The sequence below is a fragment of the Cardiocondyla obscurior genome, linkage group LG12 (assembly GCF_019399895.1).
Source record: "Cardiocondyla obscurior isolate alpha-2009 linkage group LG12, Cobs3.1, whole genome shotgun sequence".
In the NCBI taxonomy this organism is placed as follows: Eukaryota; Metazoa; Arthropoda; class Insecta; order Hymenoptera; family Formicidae; genus Cardiocondyla; species Cardiocondyla obscurior.
In genome coordinates this window covers 4,490,337-4,509,280 of record NC_091875.1, presented here as the reverse complement: position 1 = coordinate 4,509,280, position 18,944 = coordinate 4,490,337, and the positions used below count along the sequence as shown (strand labels likewise).

The 18,944-nt window shown below is 41.6% G+C and overlaps 2 protein-coding genes across 2 annotated transcripts in view; one reads left to right on the top strand and one right to left on the bottom strand.

Moving 5' to 3' along the window:
* Positions 1-7,452, top strand: part of LOC139106940 (uncharacterized) — a 31,015-nt gene extending 23,563 nt beyond the window's left edge. The window contains exons 4-5 of the mRNA XM_070664050.1: positions 6,719-6,821; positions 7,008-7,452. Coding sequence (XP_070520151.1) covers positions 6,719-6,821; positions 7,008-7,091 — 187 coding nt within the window. The 3' untranslated portion in view covers positions 7,092-7,452. The remainder of the gene's footprint in view (positions 1-6,718; positions 6,822-7,007) is intronic.
* Pgant2 (polypeptide N-acetylgalactosaminyltransferase 2) overlaps positions 1-18,944 on the bottom strand; it is a 162,464-nt gene that overhangs the window by 27,128 nt on the left and 116,392 nt on the right. The window contains exons 2-3 of the mRNA XM_070664010.1: positions 17,087-17,259; positions 16,454-16,573 (exon numbers count right to left, since the gene is read on the bottom strand). Of these exons, the coding sequence (XP_070520111.1) occupies positions 16,454-16,573; positions 17,087-17,259 (293 nt within the window). The remainder of the gene's footprint in view (positions 1-16,453; positions 16,574-17,086; positions 17,260-18,944) is intronic.

Sequence of the window (18,944 nt, the reverse complement as noted above, 5' to 3'; positions counted from 1 at the left end):
GCGAATTATCGGCTTTGACTTTTTCGAATCTTTAATGCGACGACACTTTAAATAATGCCTTTGTTGAAAAAGCCAAGGATTTATTAATAACTCTATAATGCTTTATCTCTTAAGCTTTTAATGGGTTAGCGCTGAAATGATAATCACAGGAAATCGGATGATACTTTAGAATCGTATCAATTCAAAATAAAATCAAACTATACGTAGCGTGTCGGTAAATTTCCGTCGCGATATCGCCGTAACTGCGATTCAACGGATTTCAATCATTAAATAGGTAGTTCGCTGAGCTCTTTCGGTGAATCGATTCGATTCATTACAGTGTTTAATGTGCATGAGTACTGATAGCACCGCAATCATCCTATAATAGGTATAATTATTAACTGTTATTTCCCGCAAAATGATAATACTGCAGGTATACATACAGATATCATGTAAAGATGTAACGATGGTATCCCGTGTACGATTGAACGCATTCTGTTTTCTTTTTTGGCAATTTAGAAACGGGAATCAAATCGAAATTATTATTTTATACACGTCAGAGCCAGAAGACTACGATTAAAATTTTCATTACCATACATTAAAATTCATACAACATTCTTATTTCAAAGTCCCGGTTTTGAATTTGTCGAATAGTCGAATTTATTAAATCAATCAAAATACCGAAATAGAAAACGTCCTCAGACATTCCATATATTAAACATTTTTGTACAAAATAAACGGTGAAGACTACGTGCAGAAGCTAAAATTTATTCTAATCTATTCCCATCACGCGAAATAGCAGCTTCATCGAATCGACGGGGAAAAATCGGGTTATTTGCATCAGTAAGACGAACGAGCCCGTCGTCTCGCGCTATTCTAGATTACCTGCCCCTCGTAGATCAAATCGCGAAACTTCGTTGTCGTGCCTTAACAGCCCGCGTGATCTCGGACTCGAGGACATTCCTTCGCGTAAAGACGCACACACACGGCGACCGCCAATATTCGTCGGCGATAGCGTGTTAAATATTTTTTTAGTCAATGATTTATTTTATGATCGTCCGCATTCGCTGTTCGTTCAGTGTACGTTCGCCGAGCATAATGCACGCCTTGAACTCAAGACACGGTAGCCAGCGAAAGAGAAACACGAGCGATGGTCGAGCGCAACCGAGCTTCTTTCACCTGCGCGCCTTAGAATTTCGATCGCGCACTTTCCCCGAGAGAACACGACCCACCGCGGCAGATTCCGTTTCCGGCATTATATCCGCGGGAAACGCATCCTCGCGGGAAAACGCTTGGGTACCGATCGAACGTGCTACGCGCGGTCCGGAATCGCCGTCGCGATCGATCATAATGATCGCGGAATAGCGCGCGCCGTTAATTGCCGTACGCGCTCGTTAAGGTTCACGCCCGCACGGTTAGAATAATTGTTACTCGTATTGCAAACTCGTGTACACTGCCGTGCATATTCGTGCGTACATATGTCTATGCGTTTTGCTTACACATCGAATTAGTCAATGTACATTGCATTAATATTACAATTTAACGTAATATTCACGGTATTGCTATCAATTTCTATTATTTTACATCGACGGGTCAATAGACTTGCATAGTTAATTTTATTCTTCCGAGTTTTCTTTTTTTTTTCTTCTTCTTCTTTTCTTTTCTTTTTATTTTTTTTTTTGGCAAGAAGGGAACTGTCGCGAGAAACTTCTTTGGAATTTACAGGCGAATCCATCTTATTTTTACTTCGATCTCATTTAATTTTCCCTTTCTACCTCGTCTTTTTCCTATTCGATTTCCTATTCGATTTTCCTTCTATCAAAGTCTCGTCCCGATAGTTTCCGCGCCGTGCACATTCCTTCACCAGAGACGTTAGTATTGAAATTACTTGCGCGATACGAAGACAAAATGGAACCGACGGCTTTCGTTACTTCGAATTAAAAACGTGTTTATGATAACGACGTGTTGTTCGTGTTGCAGTAAATCCGGCAGCGTAAAAAATAATTAAGCGAGTTATGTATGTTCTGAAAATATCCTTGCGCCTTTAATATTAATAATGATTAATTCCCGCAAAAGAAAGCGGATATACAATTTAATTAGACGATTAAGAGCATGTCGTACGAAATGCGACAGCGTCGAGGAAAGTAAAAGAGAAATGGGGGAAGAAGGGAAGGCAGAAGGGAGGGCTGTGCGCCTCCGAGAATGGCGACTGATGGCAAGCTGAATCTGAAGACGAGTTAGTCTGAAAGAGAAGCTAGGATGCAAACAGATGTGCAAACAACTTAAATGGAAGGCAAACACAATTATCCCGCAGCAGTAACCGGAGATTAGTTTTCCAGGTGCAAACCGACGTACTCGCGCGTACGTAGCGTGCGCGCACATTTATTTTCGCGCGTGTAAACTAAGTAAGCGGGCTGTAATGCTAAAACGAGACAAGAAGTGCGACGTTACACCCTGTCTGATTGGATGTACCGTGATGAGAGCGCATAACGTTGTTGTTTTTGCCGTGAAATTTCCACGCGAGATCCCCGCGGATAAATCCGCGCCGCGCGCTCTCGGCGCGACGAGAGATGCACGGTACGCATACGTCATCGCGCGACGAGAAAACGCGGACAACGATGAGGAACAAGCGCAGCCTCTTTTCGGGCCGCGCGTGAAATCCCGCGGGGAAAGAGAATCGGATTATTTCGACGAAATAAATTTTACGCAGTTGTAACAATTTAAACGCGCGTCGTGTCTATTCCGCTCGAGGGGATAACGGCGTAACCGGTGGAAAATGACGGATACGCGGAAAAACTTGCCAGCTTTTCCTTTATCCGGCTTCAGTCTCGACTTGAGAATCGAAGTGGGTACTCCCCTCCCCCTCTTCTTCCTCCTCCGCCTCCTCCCCCCCGCGTCGTCGACGAGATCCTCTTGACGGGAAACCGGAGAAAGGCTCTATCCACTTCTGCGCCGCACGGGCGCGGAAACGTGAGGTCAATATAACAGATTTCCGGAGTTAAGCGGACCACTAATTCCCTTTCTTTCTCCCTTTCTTTTCTCTCCACGCGGCGTGCCTCGCCCCCTCATTCTAACTCGTAAGTTCTGACCGGCATGCTGCCGGGAGCGCGCTATTTACGACCGGCTTCCTAATTACCCGCAGTTCCCAACGTTAACAGCGAGTCCCTCGTAATGACTGGTTCCTCTGTGCCGCGGCAGAGTTTTCCGGTTTACCTCAATGGCAGGTGGCGGCAAGAAATGGATGCCGGCAAGTTTTCCATTACGCCGAGACATAATCGTCGAGTTGCATTTGACTATTTTTCGTGCTCGCATCAGTCGCCGTAATAAAAGATAAAGGAACGCGAATGGTAATTTAACAATTTTTCTTTTTTTAAAATATATACTTTCTGTTTATATTAAATAAATTTAATTAACATCATCGTTAGATTTATTTAATAAAAACAGAAAACATGTTTTTAGAAAACCGGTTAAATTAAATTAATATTATCAACGATATTGAATAATTCATTTTTGTTATGGAAAAGAAATAAATTTAATATTATTGTCGTGTATTTTTAAAAATTATATTAAAATGGAATAAACGTTGAATAAATACTGAAGATGTCACGATAAACGTTATTCGTAAGGTGTCGTTGAATGAAATGTCGGAATAAGAAGATTTAGTAAAGATCACGTATCTGAATATATATATATAATATATATATACGTATGTGTACATGCCTCGGAGGTAGAAATTTCCATATTATGTGTAACGCAAAGATATATGACGTAAAGAGGAATGCTAGGATATCGCTGCGCATTATTCATATAAAATATCACGCTACACATAGAATCGTAGACATTATGAAATGAGATTTTGAAGGTATTCCGGACTCTGAAAAAGATGGTTACATCTTCCCATGCTTATATCAAAAGAAGAAATATTTCTTTCATTCTTTCTGACATCTCTTCTTCAAAGAAGCTGCGCTTGAATTCACTTCGCAGATAAGATGTACCCAAAAGATGTATATAGAAGTTACTTACATATCTCCCGAGATACAAAGCATTAATTTTTCAAGAATACCATCCCGTCCGGCTCGAAAAAATACATTTACAATGTTAAATTAAATAATATTAAACTAAACGTCTTTTCTATCGATTTGATTTACTTCACGTAAATTGTCGAATGCTCGGAGATTATTTTAATTTGCGCTTTTTTCTCTTTCTCAATTGTAATAATTCCAAATATATTAGTAATCTCAAGTATGCGATCTTATAAAAACCTGTGTGGAATTTACGTGAAAATTTTCTGAACAGAACTAGCTGATATTATTCATTGGAGATCGATAGAATAAGTACGCACGGGTTTTAAATTCGGTGAACTTTTCAAATGGAATCCGTTTCGAGTCCCAAGCGATTATAAGAAAGCTTTTACGTTGTTGTATGATCATGGTTATTGTAAAAGTAGCTACCAGCGTTTATACAGGAAATTGCCAGGAAGCAAAGGATATAGGTACCCCTTGGGATATTTCCAGTTGTGGAGACCAATTCGCGTGGCGACAGAACTAACTGTTGTGACGTCGGCGAGTACGGCGCTAACAATAAGAACTAAAAGATAGCATAGGTTTGTTGAAAACAGAGTTTCTCCATTGAAAGATATAACTAGATTGTGACTGGTTTATAATTTACCTTCTCGTAAAAAATTTGAAAAAAAAAGGAACGCATTTGTATTAATTACTTTAAATGTTTGCGTACGTAAAAGAAATTTGTAAGATGAGGATCGCTAATGTGCAAAATAATTTAATTAAATTTACACGTGAATAATGGATATTACATAGACTATAGGCAACAGCGGTAAAAGTAAGAATTTTTATTGGATGAAAAATTATTTCTCCCCCGCCCCAGAAACCGTAGTACGAAAAAAAAACAATTAAATGAAAATCTAGAAGCGTTTTCAATATTCGAAAAATACCATTTGATATTACGGCAATATTAATGTAGTCGGAATTGTGCTATAATATAAAATATTTCTACAGCGATTCTCTACGTAGATAGGAAAAAAATATCTAGCAATTCAATAATGAATCCGGGTTACGCGATAGTTTCCACAAAAGCATTTTTAATATCTTCCGTCGAATTTTCAGCGCGGTAGAAACGATTGCCGACGATTTCCGATATCATTCGATTCCATCGTACGATGGGATCGCTGAAGCGTCTGATTCCACGCGAGGGAGTTTAAATAATTTTTACTAACGCGTCTGTCGGAAACTTATCGCGATGGAAATCAACTACGTAATCACGGTACGATATTATCCGAACGTAGAGTTCTAACAAAACGACCTTGTTCCCTGAGCTTATACACAAAATAATTTCTAGCGAGCTCGTAAAGAGCTTCAACCCCAGGGAGAATGAAAAGAGTCGGGCTGTTTATTGCAGCGACCAAATTGAATCGTGGAAGCACTCATTTTTAAGATACTTTAAGGTATTTTAAGATAAGACGGTAGCCTCTCTTTTGTGCGCTGAAGAGACGTAAAGGGCGTCAGCAGGTGCAACGATAAAAAAGAACCGCTAACACGGAGCGACGTGAAGAGGGTCATTCTCTGAGTGTACTAAGGGTGTCTGTCTTTACCGGTAATAAAGTTTACGAGGACGCTGGTGGATCTATTGTTTGAACCCTTAGAAAATTACTTCTTCTCTGGATTATTTTTTTAAGGGTCTTTCCAGTATTCTTGCGCGACTACCAGAAGCAACAATTGACCTGGAATGATTTTTCTATATATTATATATGTTATTTAAATTAAAGCAGACATCACCGAGCGTGTGCGTTATTTATTATAATAATAATAATTTTTTTTTTACATTAAAGACATTTAATAACGGTCAGCAATAAATTACGGAGGTGCGTACATAATCTTACGTGGTACTTTAATTTTTTTTGGTTTCGTTAAATATAAATTAAATCAAGCGGATATTAATTACATTAATTTCCTGCGATTATTTAACTAAAGTACAAATAATTTAATCCAATCGATCAAATATCTCGACGTATTCATTTACATATTCGCGATGCATTAAAGTGAATATTCGGTCGAATATTAGAAAATAGTAATCGGCCGCATGGGTGGCCTACGTGACTCGCGCGCGCGTGCGCGGTGTGAGGAGTCACACACTCCCACCATTCTTGTTCCTCTTCCGGTACCGAGCGCACACCGTGGCACGTGGCCGAGAGACTAAGTTCGCAATCGACAATGATACACATGTTTGAGGGTATGGAGATGAATCCCGACGTGATTTGACTTCCCATACGAATGCTCAGAACGCGGAGAGGACTTGCGAAAAGTAATTGAAGTAATTTATATCTATTTATTGCGTTCATTACATGCGTGTCTCTGAGGTGATTGCCGTGACCGCGAGCAATTAATTCCTGCTCTCTTCGAGCAAGTCGAGGTTTCGTACAGCGCGGTGCGTAGTGCGTGAGAGAGCCAGAGGTCGCGAGCATGTAGGAGAGACAAAGATCATCGTGCGAGCAAAGCACGTGTCTTGCGCGACGTTCATGCGATATCTCGACGAGTGGTCATCGCGGTGATGAAATAATCGGGCGATTAAATGCGCAGATCACGTACATCGGAAAGCGTAATTAGATGACGTAGGTTAAGACGCGCAGTTAGCGTAGGTTCGTCGAAAAATAATATATATTTACTGATCGTAAATTGTTAGTTAACCTGATTAATCAAAACTTGTTTCTTATTTCTTGTTTCAGAGAAGGATTGAAAGGAGCAGTAAGGATGACTCGGCTCGACATCGCCACTGAGAGGAGGAGGAGGCCTTGGAGAGGCTTCGTGCATCGGCAGAGCAACCCCTGGGTAAGCATCGATTCTTTTTTTCACATAATTACTGTAGTTGCTTCGATAATGGATATTTATTTTTAATTTTTTTCTAAATTAAAAAATATTAAATAGTAGTGCGTATAATTTTTTTTTAACTTTTTAAAATTGTTACAAATTATTATTCAGCACATCTGCATTAATATTTTTATTCTTATGTTACAGAATCAGCTACAAAACTCTGCTGCTGCGTATTTGGCTAACCGGTTTGTAAACTGCATGGCTTTTTTCTCTTTCTTTATAGCGTAAGAATTTCGGGTGGGTAAAATTATACTGACCGTGAAAAGAAATTAAATTAATAACGCGATATCAAATTATTTAATATAATACGGCAACATAAAACGCGCGGACGGAATAATCTAATATAGTATCAATTAAAAATATTAAAAAGTAAAAATCAAATAAGACTCGCGTAATTAACGGAACAATTTATATGTAACAACTAATTCTAATTATTTTAGATATCAATATAAATTACATACGATCGTATGTAATTTAAGTTGATATTTTTTCCAGCTCACGACTCCGCGGATACCATCGAAACAAACCCAAGAGTTTTGTTTCGTGAAATATCTGAAGGAGTTGTGTTCTCGTCGCCGATAATACTAATTTAAACGAACTGCAGCCAGTTCGTCGGGCGTATCGGGAGTTTCGCCAAAGTAACCGCGCGAAAGCTTTTATTATCTGAGTTTCATAACCGGGAGTGTCGTATACCATCGCGCGAGAGACAGTGTTCATTGCATGATTTTTTTTCGCAACTTTAGATTCACGGTCGCGATTCACGCGGGTGTCCTGTGCGCGGAAGGATGACTCGACACGTCCCAGCTGAGTGGAGGAGCAGGTCCCGGGCATGGGCATCATGCATCGGCGAAGCAACTTTTAAGTAAGTATTAATTCTTCTTTAGAAACGCGCAAGCGTTTTTTTTTTTAATTTTTTTTTAATTATTATTTAAATCAAAATCTCTACATTAATGTGGTTTTATTTTTTGTTACAGCCACCGGCAGCATCTTCAACTTCGCTGATGCTCATGCAGATCGGTGAGTCGCATGACTTTTTTTATTATGCGTAAACGTTTGGGGCAAAACACGCATTTTACAATGCGTAAACGATTAGGATAAAATAATATCCTATTATTATATAAAACGATATAAAATATTATTAATGCGAAATTTGTATGTAATAAATTTAACGGTTAATATTAATTATTACGTGTAATTACCGCGGTATTCCGTAAATATTATCGAAGCGTTACGATAACCTTATTCGTCTAGAATCGTCAAACATAATTCTTCGACACCAGACATTCGCTTACGCGAGACAAACGAAAGAACCGATCGACATCGCGATAAAACCGCAATCAGGAAACAATTAAATCTATACATCTCTGTTTAAACTAAAGACATGCTAGCAAACTTTACATCACAAATAATTTTATTTTAAAATACTACAGTAAACGTAGTTGAGACTTCGTATATAGTTCAATGCGCCGTGCAAAAAAAAAAATAGAAAAAAAAAACCCAAACGCGAAATGTAATAGACAATATTTTGACATATTTTATCGACTGTATAAAATTAGTATAAACGGCACTCGAAAGAAGAGACGCCGCAATATCGTCCGATAAAAAAAAAGCTCGATCGAATTTACTGTCTAAGCGTGACAGTCACTGTATCGGACAGTTGTAGCAGTCGTTGCGGAAATCGTGCATCGGACTCCATATTGTAAAGACGAATCAGGAGAGCTTCCGCGCTACGCCAATACAGTCACTGCACACCAAAGTGGTTATAGAATTTTTCAGTTGAAGAATCCGTTTATCCCGGACTTTGCCTTATCTGAAAATGGCGTCTTAAGACGCTATTCGCTACAATGAACTTCTGGACGCGCAAACGGTTAGACCCGCGATAGCGACTCCCACACATTCTGCATTCACATGCACGTTTGTATACGTGCATCGGTTTCTCTCGAAGAAATCGTTTTGCTTTGCGTAAACGTTCTCGTAAAAAGAATTTGTAGAACTAATAGGTCGAAACCTAGAAAATCGGAAGAGTTGCAAAAATGCATTAAAAAAAATTAAAATAAAATAAAATAAAATTTATATTAATAAAATTTTATATACAAAGATATGATTTTGCATAAAACTTAATGCTGCTGGATAAAGCCCGTTACAATCGATCGCGTATAGTAACGACAAGATCGGAGAAGAACAACGCGAGGTTTTATCTGCCACTTATCGATTTCACGTACATGATAAAGGTCACGCGACTTTAAACGCGCGGGAGAAACGAGCTCGGAAATAACGTCGGAGTTTATGAAACGGTCCGCAATCGCAACACCCGCGAATCCCGGCGCATTCGAGCGTCGCTCGAGAAGTCGGAATCGTTGAGCGAAATTGTTTCTATCGGCGCCGATATCGCGGAACGAGCACTTTTCCGCGCGCCCCTCGGAACGGGCCGCAGAGTTTTTCGTCTGAAAAATCGGTTTCCTTGCGGTGCCGTTTTATCGCGGGGAAAGAGGAGAGTGAGAAGCGCCGCGGATTTTCGTTTCGCAGACCGCTCCTGCAGGCACGTTGTGTCTTCGCACATCCTCACGTCGACGAACGAACGCTCAAACTCATTTCTGGATGAACGGGAGATCCTTCGCACCTTTTCGCGCCGCGTGGGGAGAACATTTTTTTTTTTTTGTCAGACAACGCGCTTACGAGAGAAGCGCTGACGCAGGCGGTAACGGTTCGTAGGGCTAGATAGAGACGAAACTTCATTGTGTCAGCCAAGTGCATCGGACAAGATGGCATCTTTTGTCGCGACGCTGAGAATCTTCATAGCACGCTGACGTGATTCGACTTTCTCCGCCACGCGAAGCTCTCACGGCACCCAGAGACTCTAGGAAATTCGTTTCGAGAAATGGCGCACTCCGCTCGCAATTTGTCCGGATACTTTCAGCAAAGTGCACGAGTGTGTCGCGGAAATATTAAAGTTAACCGTGCGCCGGTCCCATCGACAAACGTCAAAGCTTTTGTCGCTGTTATGTAATTTAGGGAGGAGAAAAAAATACGAAAGCTGTCGACGATAGCGACTTGAAAACCACCACGGTACACTCCCCCTTTTTTTTTATTTTAAGAAATTAGTGAAATTGATTTCTGGCGGATCGCGTACCGTAAACGATTAACGATTTCTCGACTATAAAGTAAAGGGGGATGGTAAAGCGATCTAAATTGCGGAGTCGTTAAAACAAGTTTATCGATACGAATATAACCAGGGGTAGGATCAGATTTATCGCGTAGCTCGCTTCCGTGCGTAGTCAGCTATTGTGCAATTCGGATGGATCGGGCAAGACAACGTCCTTTGTCGTTCCATCGGCGATATCAGCAGCACGGCGATCCCGCTCGCCTCTTTCCAGTAAAGCTCCTTGAGACACCGTCGGATTTACTTGAATAACTTCGAGTATATGGGCTTTATCCACGTGCAGCAGCGTAACTAACTCGCCTATAGTCTCACCTACACAGAACTCCCGTATCGTCACCCCATAGCTTTTTCGTAACTTCGCGAAAGTGCGCTTGTTGCAAAATAAAATATTTTATTTAGGAAATTATTTTTTATACACGACGGGGGGAAGAAAAGGGGTTAATGCTTAACGAGCAAGCGCCTCTATTTTTCTTCGCTTTAGGATTCGGTGGAATAGAACGGGGAGAATTTCCTCTGAAAAAGAAGCGCCGAAATGGTTGTATAATGCACGGGTTTCGCTGCGAATGCATCCCGGGAACATTGCAAACAGAGAAATTAAATATTTCTGCGCCGGCAACGGTCGAAACGGATAACGCGGGTCGATAATACGCGAGACGATAAAACAGCCGGGTGCGCGAAATGAGAACCGGAGGACCAGCAGGTCGGCCGTACATCAAACGGCAACGCGTATCTGGGCCCTGGAAGATCTCATAATAGAGTACAAAGCTGCCCTCGTTATAATTCATGACCGCGTACCGAGGTATTCTGGGACTGACCGAATTATTACTTCATAAGAATAGGGAGAAACGACGACAAGACGCGCCGCTAAACTCTGTAGAATCCGTATCGCGATCTATCTTGCATTGTACACACGCAGCAGACTACTCTACCATTTATTAACAGCAAATAAGAATTTATTATTCGCGTAAATCGATGAGCACCGTACCATCGACACAAAAGATATGGTAATAGAAAAATGACATAAATTTATTTTTTTTTTTTGTACATACGGCTGATTATTTCAGATACATTTACTAATTTTGTTTTTTTTCTTTTTTTTACTTTGCTGTATTTTATAAATCAATTTATAATTAATCAAATTAGTTTATAAATTTCAATTAATAACACATAAATCAGATCGTTTGTGGAATTAATTATGTAAATGCTTATGAAATCATTGTGATATACGGAGAGATTATAATATTATTATTTTAAATATAAAATTCTTAATAGCAGTATGTATAATGCGAAATTATTGTTCAAATGAATTGGATCGTCATTAAAATATGCGTGGAACGTATAGATTATAATTCAATTACATATGTGTAAAACAAACTCTTTTTATTTTTTTTTTTTATAAAAGAAGACAAGTACATAAAGGATTTTCCGCGGTATAAATGTGCATGGCGTTATTAAATTTCGTTTCATACGGCAGACAGATTTTGCGTACAAATTTTAGAACTGTCGATAAATCGATTCTCTTCCACGTCAAGTGGATCGTGCGTGCTTATAGAGCTAGGAAGTAGTAACTGCGAATACGGTCAGACTGCGTGCAAGTAGCGAAATCTTGTTATGTCAGCCAGAAGATACAGGCAAATAGATAGTTCCATTGCCCTCTTCTTCTTCTTCTTCCACCCACCACCCTCCCCTCGACACCCCCTTGCCTACGGAATACATCCGTAACACAACTTCGTAACGTTTATTTTTCTCCTATAATTTTTCTTCCGACGTTTTGTTCTACGGAGGTTGGTATTTTCGGCGTCGCAATAATTCTTCGCGCAACGGCAACCCCATGTCGAAATAAAAATCATAAAATTTCATAAAATATCGCGTTATTTTCGACAAAATAATACTCGCAGCTGTCTTTGCGAAAGATGCTTCTGCATATAAATCAATTTGTTTGGTTGCAATTGGCACAGTTAATCTGCCACTTCTTGCTCGTACGCAATAATTTTCGATACGCAGATTTAATCGACGATTACCGCAAAGTTCACTTTTTTTAGAAACCCCTTCGAAGATCGCAATTCAAAGATTTCGTGGATTTATAAATGTACGCGCGGATCTCTCCTCGGGAATTTTTATCTCAATATTCACGGCACATTGGTATGTTTAATGCGCATCGTCTATCCCGATCGAGTTTTGCGACGAGCGCGGCATGCAAATAGCGTAAATCTTAGTAAATATAATGGAAATTACCAGAGCGGGCAATCGATAATAAATACCCCTGTTTGCTGAGCACTACGGTGACTTCGTAAGTTTGATTTGTACGAGAACGGCTTCAACGTTTGCACGATTGTCGGGGAAGTCAAATGTTATGCTTCGCGTAGCGATGAGCGCGGTGGTCGAGCAAATCTCTCTGTTGGGTCGGGCGTATATTTCTGACCGAGAGTTTTCAGCGTTTTTAAACGGCTCTTAGTCCGGCAAAGTTGATCTTTCGGCAATCGATCAAAAAGCACCCGGCGACGATTCCAACGTAAACGGATGAGTGCTTTCCTTACTTTAATATAATTCATGCATATGCAATGCAGACGTTACTTTTGCAACAAATTTGGCAAAGTTTACTCGGGTGCGTGCAGGAAACGCGCGGATGATGTATTTACTTTCGATCCCGGGCAGCTTATACTTATAAGATCCATGATGGATATTCCGTATAATCCCATCAGTCACCGTTTATATAGACCTCAGACTTTTCGCTGATTCTCTCGTGATTCATGAGGTCATGCACGAACGCAACTAGCAGAATCTCCGCGTAGCTCCGTCAGGAATCAAGGCGATTACTTGCCCACCGTGCCGGCCGGCGTGTGCTAGGGAGAAAACGAAGTTTACGTCACGGATCGTATCCGATAACTCACGCGGATCCGAATCCGCCCCGACAGCACGTTATACAGAATTAATCAAACGGACGTAAACTGATACGAATCCCCTTTCGCTTTGAAGCGAAATTAATGGCATCTTGCGCAATATCGTCTATAGTCAGGAGGTACAAGCGAATATATCGATACTAAGTCACAGCCATTGAAAGGACTTCGTGTTTGAGAGGCTTCGCGGAGGGATATCGTTGACCACGTTTGTTCGCAAACAGTATCGCGTATTTGCATGCAAACGATCGCGAAGGGGAGAAAATTATAAAAAAAAAAAAAAAAAAAAAAAAAAGACATCTTTATCGTCGGTATAAGAATAATTATTTTTCATATCCATTGAAAGCGATAAATAAAAAAATAGAATAAAATAAAATAAAAAACACGAGACAAAAATGCGTTGCTGTATAATTTTTATTTCCGGTTAGAATTAATCGAAAATATTTGCAATCGTGATTTAAACTGTTGCAACAATTAATGTAATAAGAATTAGGATAGTAATCGCTTGTTTAATAACTGCGCGATATTACACGTAACAAAGTGTATTGTGATATATTCGATATTAGCCGCGTTCATAGCGAATTAATTATGCAATTGGATTATAGTACGGTTTCTCTGATCAAGAGACGTCGATCCGTGTAATAATGCGTGACGTCAAAATAATTATACTAAATTGCGATTATTGTGGCTACGTAATTATATTATGCGGGTGGGCAGGCGCAAATTTTGCTGCTTTAAAATTTGTTCAAACGGAGAGATATTTCGGTAATATTGTTTGGCCGGTGAAAGGAAATTTGGAAATTTGAGTGGACATGCACTTTGGTTTGACGAAAACGACGGTGCCTCGAGTCAACCAATGTTTTTATTAGCGGTATATTGGACGCGCTAGGTAACAAGAACAGGCAATACCATTAAGCACGAGAACCGTCCATAAAAAGAACTTCGCAAACTCAATTCTATTGCTTTCCCCAATTCCCGTCGTCCCTGCTACTTCCTCGCGGAAACCTTAACCGTTAGGATCGAGTCGGAACCTTTCCGGCGACCATTGTCTTAGCAAAAAAAAAAAGTATCTTTTTCTCATCTAAAACACGCGACGTCGCCTGGCTTTGACTTCCTGCGTTTTTCGCGAGGTCACGTATGTCTGCGCGAGTAAAGAGGCGCAAAAATTCATCTCGCGAACGCGCGCGCGGCGAAGCACGTTCCTGCGTCAATTTTCCTTAAACGGAATTTATCTCGTGGCGCGATATGAGCAAATCTGCAATATTTTTTATTTTTTTCCTTTTTATTCGTAGAAATATTCTTCAAAGTGTTTGTTAAAATAATACGCGCAAAAATAATTTATGCAGAAGGAATTATCAGCGGTATGATATTTGTAAGAGCTTCTTTACAGCTTCGATGATTAATATGAAAACTGCGATATTAATCTTTACCTTTCCGGCAAAACGCAGGGATAAATGCGCAACGTTTTTTTAATAATTAAAGTAACCGTATTTCGCAATAAATAAAACAAGGCACCGGCCGCGTTCTGACCAGTGCGCATCTCGCGACACTTGTGCTTTTGCATTTTATAAAATATTATACATTTTTGTATACGCACAATATACATGTAAAAATATGTAAATCACACGCCGCAATATCCATTGCACTTGACTAATGACACTTTAATACAGCGCGCGCGCGGCAATGAGAAAATTAATGCATATGGAAACGCAATTTATTGCAAATAACATTATGATACTAATAACCGATATGCCCGCCATAGCTCGTTGCATTACAGATTTAACCGATTAATCTTTATGACAAACAGTTGATCCTCGCATGATTTCCCGCGACAAGATATAACAGCAGATATCGCGCTAGCTATAATTTATATTCATTACAAACATCATATCATACGATGACCGTAAACATAGGAAACGTACACACAATTTTGCGCGAAACTCCATACGTGGGCCGCGCTTCGGACGACCCACCAACCGTTTGACGCGTAACAATGGCACCAATGATCTATGTGTATCGGCAGGAATTTATGATCGCGGCTTTATCGCTTTTCTTGGGCGCAGCTCAAACTTCTTTACGGTCTGAATGTATTGGAACTTTACGCCGCCTTTGAATTTTTCATGATATAAAAAGACGCGCGTACGTGCGCGAGTCTTGTGTGAGACAACGTACGAGGATAGATTGCGCCTCGATCAGCGGAATTACGCCAGGCATATATATTTTGCGATCATATCGCGCAAAGGAACTGCCAATTAGTTTTACACTCGCGCGTGCTCGGGAGATTTCTTGATATTGCCGCTTTATGCATTTATATTACATTTACAATGCAATGATAAAACCCGGGAATTCAGATTTTCGAATATTTAATATCTTGCGGTACGTTTGTTAGTTTTTTTTTTTTTTTTTAATAAAAATATGATTTTTTGATAAATGGAAACGGACATCAGAAATTGATGTTAGATTTTCTTCGCAGGAAATTACCGAGGTTACTTGCGGCGATACGGAAATAAATCTCTTATATTTTTTATCTTAGTAATTTCGATCGTGCCCATGAGCATAAAAAGTTCTTCTCATTCAATACATTAAAAGAAAAAAATAACAATTTGTAATAGATATTTTTGATCACGTTACGCTACGAGAAATTGCATGTCGCTTTCTTTCATTATCAATTTCCAACATAATTGGATGAAAGTTCTTCTCTACAAATGTCTGTGCGCGATCTACCTTATTGTACTTGTACCGGGAGAAATATATTACTGTTCAGTATTTGCGAGATCCCGCCGCTCTTCTTCGGCGGAGTAACTGCTGTTAAGGCGGTCTGAATGTATGGCGGCTTGTCACGATACCGCATAAATTTCCAGCGGTACGCCGCGATTTTGCCGATCATTTGCGAGGAATAATATCCGCCGCGAAAATCACGTAGCTGCCAATAGTAACGTATAAACGGGCTGGTCGACCGACAGGCCAATTTCTGCGTCCTCCTCTTATATTTCTTCGCGCCGCTCATCCCGAAGCCACTCGTCTTGAGGACTGTCTGACGGGAAATCGTATTCACTAGCCGATGCATTATTTAAAACGAAGAGCCTCGTCCCGTCGCCTTTTACAGAGACGCGCGAATCGATAGAATTTATTCCACGAGACAATTTCGTAACTCCGAACAGCGGGTCTTCGACATTTTCGTCAATGGACGACGCGAAACGAATGAATATTCGGGTGGGTTGTGAGAGACAGGCGTTAATACGCCGCATATCTTTCGTCACTGCATTTAGTGCCATTAAGCTTATCTCGTACGATGAAATTTTGCACATTAAAATTTGCATTCATACATAAAGACATGCGAAATATGTTAATATTATTTATATCATTATTATACACGCGTAATTGATATATGCACCTAGTCACGCGTCAACTTAACCTTTCGATAATTAAATCAATACTAGAATGGAACTTGAAAAAAATATATTTTAATAGCGCTCGATCGCGAACCCAAACGTGACACGTCGATAAACGTTTCGTAATAATAAGTTACTCACATGGCGCTGCGAGTATCGGGTATATCGCGATTGCTCGGAAGACCGTCAGAAGCTTCCTGATTGAATTTATTCCTTGCGTATGGGTCCTCGCCTGCACGTAGACCACCTCTTGAAACGTACCTGTTGCACAAAGAAAATTATTGCCGTTGAATTTCTCGTTATTCCATCTGAAATCTGGCTGTCAGCCCTGGAGTTCCAAGCCCGCTTCGCGCACGCCGCGTGCCGAAGCGATCGTAAAGCGCGACGCCTACGCGACGATTATGCGACACGTGGAACGTAATCGCGAACAGTAATGTCGACGAACCAGCGCGGTGGAACGTTTCAAAGTAGTCCTGCGAGCAATAACGCGCGATATACATGCTTCAAGTCGGTAGAAAGTTAATGGGTTGTTGCAAGAGAGCCTGTCGAAGATAACGGTGTCGACCGCGCGAAATAATTAATGTCCGACGCTCCGACTCCGAGCCGAAGTCGGAAGTCCCAAGCTGCAGCTGAATCAATATTACATCCGCGAATGCCTTCCAGAACGTCTAAGAGTGTTTGGAGCGAAAACACGCTCGCGCGGGAATAACGGCGTTCGTCGCGCATCTCGCGGCGCTAATAATAGAGCGGAGAAAAATCACTGTCCAGACTCACCCCTGCTCGTCGAAGTAATTCCACGTCACTCTCGGATCCGGGGTCGGCGCCGGCAAAAGCTCGGATGACATTACAATCGCTGTGCCGTCTGGATCCATGTATCCGCCGGAATTTCCGCCCGCGGATAGCGCCAGAGACGCTGGCTCCTTCAGCCGCAGAGCTCTGTTTTCGTTCTGTTGATCAAGTAAAGAAGGATGTTAATTAAAACTCGCCGCGTTAGAGTTACCGTAGACATCGTCGCAAGTGTCGATAAATCGATCTGGGATAGGGGGAGGGGGAGGGAGGGGACGGTGAAAACTGTGAACTCGAGAACGAAGGTACACGTTTGAATAATGAAATATCGCAAACTAACATCTCGGAATATAATACGGCTACGATGTATCCATTATCGTTGAACATCCCGCCGCCCAAGCAATTCCGGGATCGGCGGGATGGCACAGCCCTCCCTTTCGTCCTTTGTAATTCGGCCCCCCGACCCCCGCGTTCAGACCACTTGGCTTCGACGCGGGAGTCAATTGTAAGGCAAGACGGTCTGCGTACTGACACATCATCGATATGTACCGTATTGATTTCGAGTCGCTGCGGTACCACGAGGGTCTTCGTATCGCGGTTGCATTGTGCCTTCGATAGAGAATGTATTATACCGTCGATATATAGGCCGTCGAAGTTCGCTCATCAGGTTTCCGGAAGCTCGCTTCGGCGCGCGGCGTTCGCTCCTCGCGAGATTTCGAAGACATCTCGGAGATAAGGAACGGACATTTTCACGGGCACGACCCCTCCGGCACGTACGAAAGTTGCGGGATTACGTGGACAAACTCGAAATCGCCTCCCCTCGTTTCCGGAGAAAATATAAACGTGGCGATCGGTAACCACCTCCGCGGCGCACGAACTGTTTTCAGTCCGATCACTCCCGTCGTACCCTCGTGGTTTAACAATAGACGCTCGTTGTATTTTCTAACGGGCAATAATTAAGTCACCCGCGTCACCCAATCGCACGAATTTTGTCACTGTACGTCTCCGAATTAATTTTTAAATTATTCATTGCCGAGTTCAACCGACGTATTAAAAATATTTCGCGATAACCGCGGTATTCGGTAGACCGAGTTGCGCGAACGGGCGAAACAAAAGAGGCTGTTGGATCAATTGTCGAAGCGCAGAATGGACGCGGCAGCCGGAGAAACGGTAGTAAGCGCCCCAAGACCCTGCGGAGAGTAAGCGTGATAAGTGCGTTTTGCGCCAGAGCCATTAATGCATCGCATTGTACGATGAAGCTTGGCGAGCAACCGTTAATTTCCCCGCGATTCTTCGCCGTCGAGAGTGCTCCCGACTGCGATCCAAATGGCAGTATTTTCCGCGAGCACGGATCGTTAACCTTACGACGTCGATCTCACGCGCGAAAACATCTAGCGAAAAGAAGCGCGGGTGGAGGGAAGTGTAAAACGTCGGGCGCGACAGCCGATGAGGAAGGCGCCGTTAAAAAGGCGAGCGGCGCTGGGAGGCGACGTAACGGGGATGAAATATTAATTCACGGGTCAGGGATCGAATTGCTACGGGAAGTGCACTCGGACGGGTCGGCCTGTGGCAGGCTGTTGCATCCGGTTCCACAACGGCGGTGTCCATGTGACGCACGACGTCCGCGCTGTCGCGTGAAATGCCCCCGCGTACCGATCGGTCACCGAAAGGATTGAACGCGAAAGTGGCGTAAATCAATATTTCGTTTTTTTTTCTTTTTTTTCTTTTCTTTTTTATTTTTTTTTGGTCGTTTGAATTCGCACCCTCGGCCCATTGTCGCGTCAACGCGCCGGGCAAACTCGACGCGATAACGAGAAAAGAATATCTTACAACGCGTTCGATCGCA